The following is a 7,572-nucleotide window of genomic DNA, read 5'->3' as shown; positions in this document are numbered from 1 at the left end:
ACATAAACGGAAGTAGGTTTTTGACCTTATACCAGTTTTAAAATGTGCCCATGTCAACCATCAGAGCTTCTAATTTAGTTTACTTTTGTCTTGACAGCACAATTTTTCATCTTTCTTCTGATGTGTGCAATAAACCAATCTCCAGTCAGAGCAAGCCCAAGTAAGTCTTAATCTCATGTTTACACCAGTCTGAATAATGTATTGAAAAAAGGTTTTGCCTGTTATTTATGTGGCTTATTGATAGATGCATCATGTTGTAGGTGGAAATAGCCCTGCGCCCAAGGTCTTCGCCTGCATGAGTCCAGGATGTGCTGCTAATGTGACTCAAGTATACTGCAGCGATGAACCGATACTCAACAAAATTCACATTCCAGACTGCAAAAGCATTCTAGAGCCCATGAAGGTCTGCAAGTGTGGTGGTCGGGTGTTTGTGGTCCTGAATGCAACTGGTGATTGTGAGTTTGAAGGGGACAGCGGCCATATTGAGAAATATCCAGGTATTCACTTTTACAAGTAGATGCCTTAATTAACCTACAATGTGTGTTCTTTCTATTTAATATCACTTCGTAACTCTTCTCTTGTTTTGTTAACTAGACAGCAACACCACTTCTGCTACTCTCGACGGTGAGCTTTTCCTCTAGATACACATCACATCACACAGGTCATTGTTTTGACTGATCATTGACTGGGGTTTTGCCTTTTGCCTGCAGCCTGTATAACACCATCACCAACATCCAACAATGGTAAAGATTCAGTGGTAGTCATTCTCAGTGTTTTTGGTGAGTGTTTAACACCATTAAATCTGTTACTTTTTCTGCTTATGGCGCATTTCTTCTGCTTTTGGGTTAGCGACTGTTGTCAGTCAGTGGCACATCTTTAAAATCCATGTACTCTATGATATATGTTATATATGTTATATATATGTTATGTTATATACTTGCTTCTGCTCTGTCCTCTTCTGTGTCTTGGGAATGCTTCACCTTTCGCTCACGGCTGCAACGCTTGTCTTTCAAACACTATCCAAACTAAAGATAATAAAGGTGAGATTTAAATTTTATGATGTGGTGCGTGCATCGTGTATTTATACAGTTATCTGAAATATCCATCTCTTGGTTCCACAGGCGGAGTAGGCCTAGTAGTGCTTCTAGGTTGGATTACACACTTCTGTCTGAAAAGGTGCAGTTGACAAAGGTTTGCCACAGACATGTGCCCATGTTATATAATTCGATTAAAATTAAAATGTTTCCCACTTTCATTACAGGCGAAACAAGAGGCAGAGTAGAGAGCCAACAGAGTAAGTAAAATACATAATTATTCACTAAGTTCCATCACTGATAGATTAAACTATGTGAGATCACATTACCAACACTTCTTCATGTTAAATATGAACTTCTTTCAGTGAACCTGCTGAGACTGTAGCCCTAAGAGATGTGAGAACTGCTGGGGAAAACGGAGAGAGGTTTGTGAACATTGAATAAGCAGCATAGCCACAGTATGTGTGTCTGTAGACAAGAAACTCATTCTGGGATGTCATTTTACGCTTTTAGAGAAGCTGCTGGTGGTCCTGGACTGGATGATGCATGCATTCATAACATCCAGGCTTGATTACTGCAACAGCATCTTATATGGTTCATCAAACAATATCCTCAATAAACTCCAATACGTTCAAAACTCTGCTGCCCGCATGCTCACCTCCACCCACCGCACTGACCACATCACCCCTATCCTCCATGACCTCCACTGGCTCCTGATCAAATACAGGATGCATTTCAAAATACTACTCACCACCTTCAAAGCCATCAACAACCTGGCCCTCCCCCTACCTCTCTGACCTCCTCCACCACACCCCTACCCGTCGCCTCAGGTCCGCAGACGCAAACTTACTCCAAACCATCAGGACAAAGCACCAGACCTGGGGCGACAGGGCCTTTGCTGCAGCCGCCCCCTCCCTCTGGAACGCCCTCCCCAGCCACATCCGAAAGGCCAACACTTTGTCATCCTTCAAAAAAGCCCTCAAAACCCACCTTTTCACTCTTGCTTTTGACCTCTACCCTTCTACCCCTCCCTCTCCCTCTTTCCTCCCTCTCGTTTCACGGCTCACATTTTTATATTTCCCCTAATAAAATTGTTTTATCCTGTGCTTGTAAAGCGTCTTTGAGTACTGAGAAAAGCGCTGTAGAAATGTAATATAGTATTATTATTATTATTATTATTATTTAACACAGTCCAACCTCACCTAATGGGACAAATGCTGATCAAGATGGAGGTAAACCCATATCTCATTTTCTGGGTCCTGTTGTTCCTAACATACAGACACCAGCTGGTCAGCATCGATGGTCACTATTCTCTTCAGCCTGTACACTGATGCAGGAGCTCAGATCATCAAGTACTCAGATGACACAGCCATCGTGGATACCAGCAACTCGGAGGGGCGGCTCCGGACTGATTGCAAACTACTTGGACCTCAATGGCTCTAAAACCAAAGAACTGGTTGTGGATGTCCACCGTAATCAGCCTTCTAAAAGTTTCATTGACTGGCACAGACCAGGAGCCACTGACCAGCATCTACAACAGACAAATAGCTTTGGACATTACACACACACACACACACACACACACACTGCTCAACCAATAGTCTCCTCCACTCACGATGCAGGTACAGGGCACTAACACTAGGACTAAGTGAGCCATGTCTAGCTTTGTGACTTCTTCTATCCGGCTAATGAACTGTTACTTTGGCAACTTAGCAGGTACCTCTTATAAGACTTCTTTCTGTTTTGTGAACCCAGTTCTGGTTTCTACTTCCTGAGAATGCAACAACACCTAGAAATATTTGATTTGCTGCAACTGCTTTTTATTTTTTATCCTCAGGGTGTTGTCACCTTTGGCATTGTCAGAGGATGCAAAAGATTGTGGTATTATCATAGCCCAAGGTGGGGGAAAGGTGAGTCACAGATTTGGAAATTGATGCATATTAAACCAAGTTGAATAAAGACACACAGATTCTGAGGCCTTGCTGCAGTGAACTGTCCAGGCAGGTAAAGCCAGCAAAGGTCAGCAAGGCCAGGTGTTCAATATAATACATGATCCTTTCTCAACTTTCTCAGTCCTCACCCTGCGTGCCACGGTATGGCTTCTCAACCTGACTGATATACCAGCTCACGAAACCGGTGCTACCTTCACCTTGCTAACCACTGGTTGTTGCGGTATCCCCACTGCTTGACCGTGTGAGTCAGACGAGTGTAGAAAACAGCACCTGTCTGTCTCTGCCCTCAGGCTTTGATCCCTCTGGCTCTGGAAGGGACAAATGTTGGGAAAGTGAAGGCCTGCCACGCCCTTGCCAAGATCGCCGCTATCTCAAACCCAGAGATCGCCTTCCCCGGTGAGAGGGTAAGAACTACACGACTTCTTTGATTCATTTATCATCATACAGCCCCTGTTCCTATGACAGTGGGGAAAGGGCCACAGCTACAGCCTTCAGTGGAAATGTACTGAGTCTCATCTCTTTCTTCCTGACCTCCCTCTGTCTCTCCACACTTTCTTTCCTCCCTGTTTGTCTTCCTTGCTCTCTCTCTCACTCTCAGAGTCAAATGAGTTTTATGAAATACATGAAAGGTATGAAACACGACAGTATTTCTTGCCTAAGCGAAACACAAGTTAATATGGAGTAACAATAGCAACGATATGTGATTCTATATATAATTATCAGTCTATTAATGAGCAGAAAATGTAATCAATAGAGCAGTCAAATGAACATTAGCCACATCTTAATTTGTTGAAAACATTGTCTTTTTCTATGACCACATGTCATTCAACAGACTCTTGAACATTAAAACCCCCTAGCAGTCATTGCAAGTCATTGAAGTCTTCAGCACGTTCGAGTTAGCGGAGGATCACCCTCTGAGGAAGAAAACAATAATAAATCACCTCCGTTCCGAGAAAAAAGCGCACCACCACCACCGCAGCAGCAGGAAATGAACTAAAAACAACCACAACTCACCCTCCCCTATATAGGCAATCCCCTTCTTCTCATTTCATTCAATCTTTGACATTAAGCGACGAAAGAGCCTTTTTCTCAGCGCGGAATAGACTTGTTTCTTCGATCTTTCCAGGTAAGTAGCTTCTAAGATAAAACAGAAAGCCAGGTCCCGGTCACGCTGCACCTGTGTTTGTCGAGTACAAGTAGCCTAAACTAGGCTATTTACTAACCAGGCTTTTATTGCTTTTCTTGGATTGTAATCCGAGTGGAAATGTAACCTTTTTGGACTCAAACTCACAGCGTCGCAGTAGGTTAATGCTGTGATCCCAAGTGCTTCAAGAATGATCTTGTGTCATGTAGGCTAACTTGTAACTTTAATGCTGAACTTGTTTTAAACTTTAAGTTGGAAATGTAATTGCTTTTTGTTTGCCTGACTGGATTGAACTGGCACTTAGAACTGTTTTAAATGTAAGTTATCACTGTGCTAAGAGGATGGGATGTGACATGCCATGACATGCATGACATGTCATGGCATGTCATGATCTTACCGGACGCCACGGTAAGATCATGGCATGCCATACTAAAAAATATTTTTGAAAATAATTGTATTTTTGGCCGAAATGGTCTCCCTTGGTAGGCTAAGCTGCTGTTAGAACCAGTGTTTCTAGGCACCGCTGCTGAAAATGCGCCAGTTTTTCCACGCACAGAAAAGGAGAGAGAGGATTCCTCCCAGTTCTCCAGAGTTGCCACTCTGTTTGCTTGTGAATATGGTTTAAGCCTGCAGCTGACAATTATTTGTATGTGTTTTAACTCACTCACAGGACTTTTCCTGTGAGTGAGTTTTCCTTGGATAACGTTGAATGCATCATAATTTTATGCTGTGACTTGATGATAGGTGTCCTTCCTCCTGAACCTCATCTGTGTGGAAGAAGAGAGTCTTCATAACATCTCTAATATGAACAGAACAGTCTTTCTTCTGATGTGTGCAATAAGCCTCTCAGTGAGCTCTTCAATCAGAGCAAGCCAAAGTAAGTCTTAATCTCCTGTTTATATCGGTCTGAATAATTTATTGAAAAAAGGTTTTGTCTGTTATTTATGTGGCTTATTTCATAGATGCATCATGTTGCAGGTGGAAAGTCTGCACACAAGGTCTTGGCCTGCATGAATCTAGGATGTGCTGCGAATGTGACTCACGTATACTGCAACAATGAACTGATATTCAACAAAGCTGATATTCCGGACTGCAAAAGCATTCTAGAACCCATGAAGGTCTGCAAGAGCGGTGGTCGGGCATTTGTGAATACAACCGGTGATTGTGAATTTGAAGGGGACAGCGGCCATATTGACAAATATCCAGGTATTCAAACCATTCTTAAAACTTCTGTTTCAGCTGAGTGAGCTAATTCAGTAACTGATTTTAGTTTATAGAAAACAATCACACATTCAACAACTGCTGACACTGGTGATGTTGAGTTAGAACATTATACACAAGCGTCACACCCAGCCAGCCAGACTCACAGCAAGAAGGTCCTTTCTGTGTTGAGTTTGCATGTTCTCCCCATTTTTTTTACCACCCATAGGTGTGAATGTGAGTGTGTTTGAAGTGAGTGTGTATGATGTAGTAGGCTATGGTATATGGCATGTGTATCATGTAGCATGGTGTATGATATGATATGGTATGTAAAGCCTTTTTGAGACATACTTGTGATAAAGGGCTATATAAATAAAGTTGATGTGACCTCATTTTCCTCATCAAAGCTCAACAGCATCATATCCTGTATATTGGTAAATGTTTACCAATAACTCAGGTTATTGGATCTAATATCACTTCGTAACACTTCTCTTGTTTTCTGAACTAGACAGCAACAGTACTAGTGCTACTCTTTTCACTTCTACTCTGGCAGGCAGGTGAGCTTTTCCTGTCGAGTCACGTCACAGTTGTTGAAAGTGTGATTGTCACAGATTATATGAATAGAGGCTAAAGTGTGAGATGCATAAATAAACACCTGGAAACTATAGTGAAAGTAAAGAGCTATGTTTTTTTTTTCTCTAAGGTGGAGATGCTGCCAGCCTTTGTGCCTCTGAGATAGTCGAGCTCCAAAACCAGGAGCGGCCCAGGATCAGCTCTGAGGACATGACAGGTGCAGGGAAAACACTGCAAATGTGCACATGATCACATTGAAGTCATATGGATGTGTAGCTGATATTTTGAGAGTACTTTTGGATAGCTTTTGTAGCCAAGGCCCTGCTGGCCACACTGTAAATAGTTGATAACAGTGTTAGGTAATGTGACTCATATGAACTTGTAGTGAATGAAGCTGTGGCCTATGTGGAATAGAGTGCTGTTGGGACTTTGTAGGTCTCTTTCATTGATCATTGACTGAGTTTTTCCTTTTGCCTGTAGCTCATACAACATCATCACCAACATCAAGTGATGGTAAAGAAAATTCTAAGGTCCTAAAATCTTAACTTGTGTCTCTTTAACTAAATTGTTCCTGTTTGTATAATGAATTAAATATACTTTCTCCTAGATTTAGCAGGAAAAATTGTCGGTGGAGTTTTTGGTGAGTGTTTAACACCATTAAATCTGTTACTTTTTCTGCTTACGGCGCATTTCTTCTGCTTTTGGGTTAGCGACTGTTGTCAGTCAGTGGCACATCTTTAAAATCCATGCACTCTATGATTTATGTTATTCTTTCAATTCTGAAAAATAATATTTCTTGATACAGGTTCCTGCTACAAATCCTACTTGCTTCTGCTCTGTCCTCTTCTATGTCTTGGGAATGCTTCATCTTTCGCTCACGGCTGCAACGCTTGTCTTTCAAACACTATCCAAACTAAAGATAATAAAGGTGAGATTTAAATTTTATGATGTGGTGCGTGCATCATGTATTTATACAGTTATCTGAAATATCCATCTCTTGGTTCCACAGGTGGAGTAGGCCTAGTAGTGCTTCTAGGTTGGATTACACACTTCTGTCTGAAAAGGTGCAGTTGACAAAGGTTTGCCACAGACATGTGCCCATGTTATATAATTCGATTAAAATTAAAATGTTTCCCACTTTCATTACAGGCGAAACAAGAGGCAGAGTAGAGAGCCAACAGAGTAAGTAAAATACATAATTATTCACTAAGTTCCATCACTGATAGATTAAACTATGTGAGATCACATTACCAACACTTCTTCATGTTAAATATGAACTTCTTTCAGTGAACCTGCTGAGACTGTAGCCCTAAGAGATGTGAGAACTGCTGGGGAAAACGGAGAGAGGTTTGTGAACATTGAATAAGCAGCATAGCCACAGTATGTGTGACTGTAGACAAGATACTCATTCTGGGATGTCATTTTACGCTTTTAGAGAAGCTGCTGGTGGTCCTGGACTGGATGATGACAACCCTCCTCCTCAGCCTGACCATGGAAGATGAACCGCAGCAGCCTCACTGCAACGTCTTTACCTCTCTCTTTACTTTTCTTTTGTAACATAGAAGGCATAAGTCCCTGATTTAACAATCGGAGAATAGTAGTATTTATTGTTTGTAGTTAGGATTAATAGTTGTACTTTACAGTAGGTTATATTTATTTTTTCTTCTTT

General features: G+C 41.6%; 2 protein-coding genes across 2 annotated transcripts; both read left to right on the top strand.

Moving 5' to 3' along the window:
- The first annotated feature begins 385 nt into the window (after nucleotides 1–385).
- Nucleotides 386–2,088, top strand: LOC144539642 (uncharacterized). Its single transcript, XM_078285414.1, has 7 exons — nucleotides 386–497; nucleotides 595–624; nucleotides 711–779; nucleotides 1,122–1,176; nucleotides 1,262–1,294; nucleotides 1,400–1,459; nucleotides 1,548–2,088. The coding sequence occupies exons 1-7, from the start codon at nucleotides 398–400 to the stop codon at nucleotides 1,603–1,605; spliced, it is 405 nt and encodes a 134-aa protein (XP_078141540.1). The 5' UTR covers nucleotides 386–397; the 3' UTR covers nucleotides 1,606–2,088.
- A 245-nt stretch (nucleotides 2,089–2,333) lies between these two features.
- On the top strand, nucleotides 2,334–7,550 carry LOC144539608 (uncharacterized). Its single transcript, XM_078285170.1, has 12 exons — nucleotides 2,334–2,418; nucleotides 3,108–3,127; nucleotides 3,277–3,390; nucleotides 4,875–5,007; nucleotides 5,109–5,336; nucleotides 6,034–6,120; nucleotides 6,384–6,416; nucleotides 6,511–6,543; nucleotides 6,913–6,967; nucleotides 7,053–7,085; nucleotides 7,191–7,250; nucleotides 7,339–7,550. Exons 1-12 carry the CDS (start codon nucleotides 2,334–2,336, stop codon nucleotides 7,403–7,405), a joined length of 948 nt encoding a protein of 315 aa, XP_078141296.1. The 3' UTR covers nucleotides 7,406–7,550.
- The last annotated feature ends 22 nt before the right edge of the window (nucleotides 7,551–7,572 follow it).

This window comes from Centroberyx gerrardi, chromosome 8 (genome assembly GCF_048128805.1).
Source record: "Centroberyx gerrardi isolate f3 chromosome 8, fCenGer3.hap1.cur.20231027, whole genome shotgun sequence".
Classification (NCBI taxonomy): domain Eukaryota; kingdom Metazoa; phylum Chordata; class Actinopteri; order Beryciformes; family Berycidae; genus Centroberyx; species Centroberyx gerrardi.
This window is presented reverse-complemented; position numbering and strand designations above follow the sequence as displayed.

Bases quoted from the DNA above. Each gene is read 5' to 3' on its own strand.
- LOC144539642 (XM_078285414.1), top strand. From the start codon at position 398: ATGAAGGTCTGCAAGTGTGGTGGTCGGGTGTTTGTGGTCCTGAATGCA. The intron at 498-594 runs GTATTCACTTTT...TTTGTTAACTAG, and splicing joins CCATATTGAGAAATATCCAG to ACAGCAACACCACTTCTGCT. The intron at 780-1,121 runs GTGAGTGTTTAA...TTGGTTCCACAG, and splicing joins AGTCATTCTCAGTGTTTTTG to GCGGAGTAGGCCTAGTAGTG.
- LOC144539608 (XM_078285170.1), top strand. From the start codon at position 2,334: ATGGTCACTATTCTCTTCAGCCTGTACACTGATGCAGGAGCTCAGATC. The intron at 3,391-4,874 runs GTAAGAACTACA...ACTTGATGATAG, and splicing joins TCGCCTTCCCCGGTGAGAGG to GTGTCCTTCCTCCTGAACCT. The intron at 6,544-6,912 runs GTGAGTGTTTAA...TTGGTTCCACAG, and splicing joins AATTGTCGGTGGAGTTTTTG to GTGGAGTAGGCCTAGTAGTG.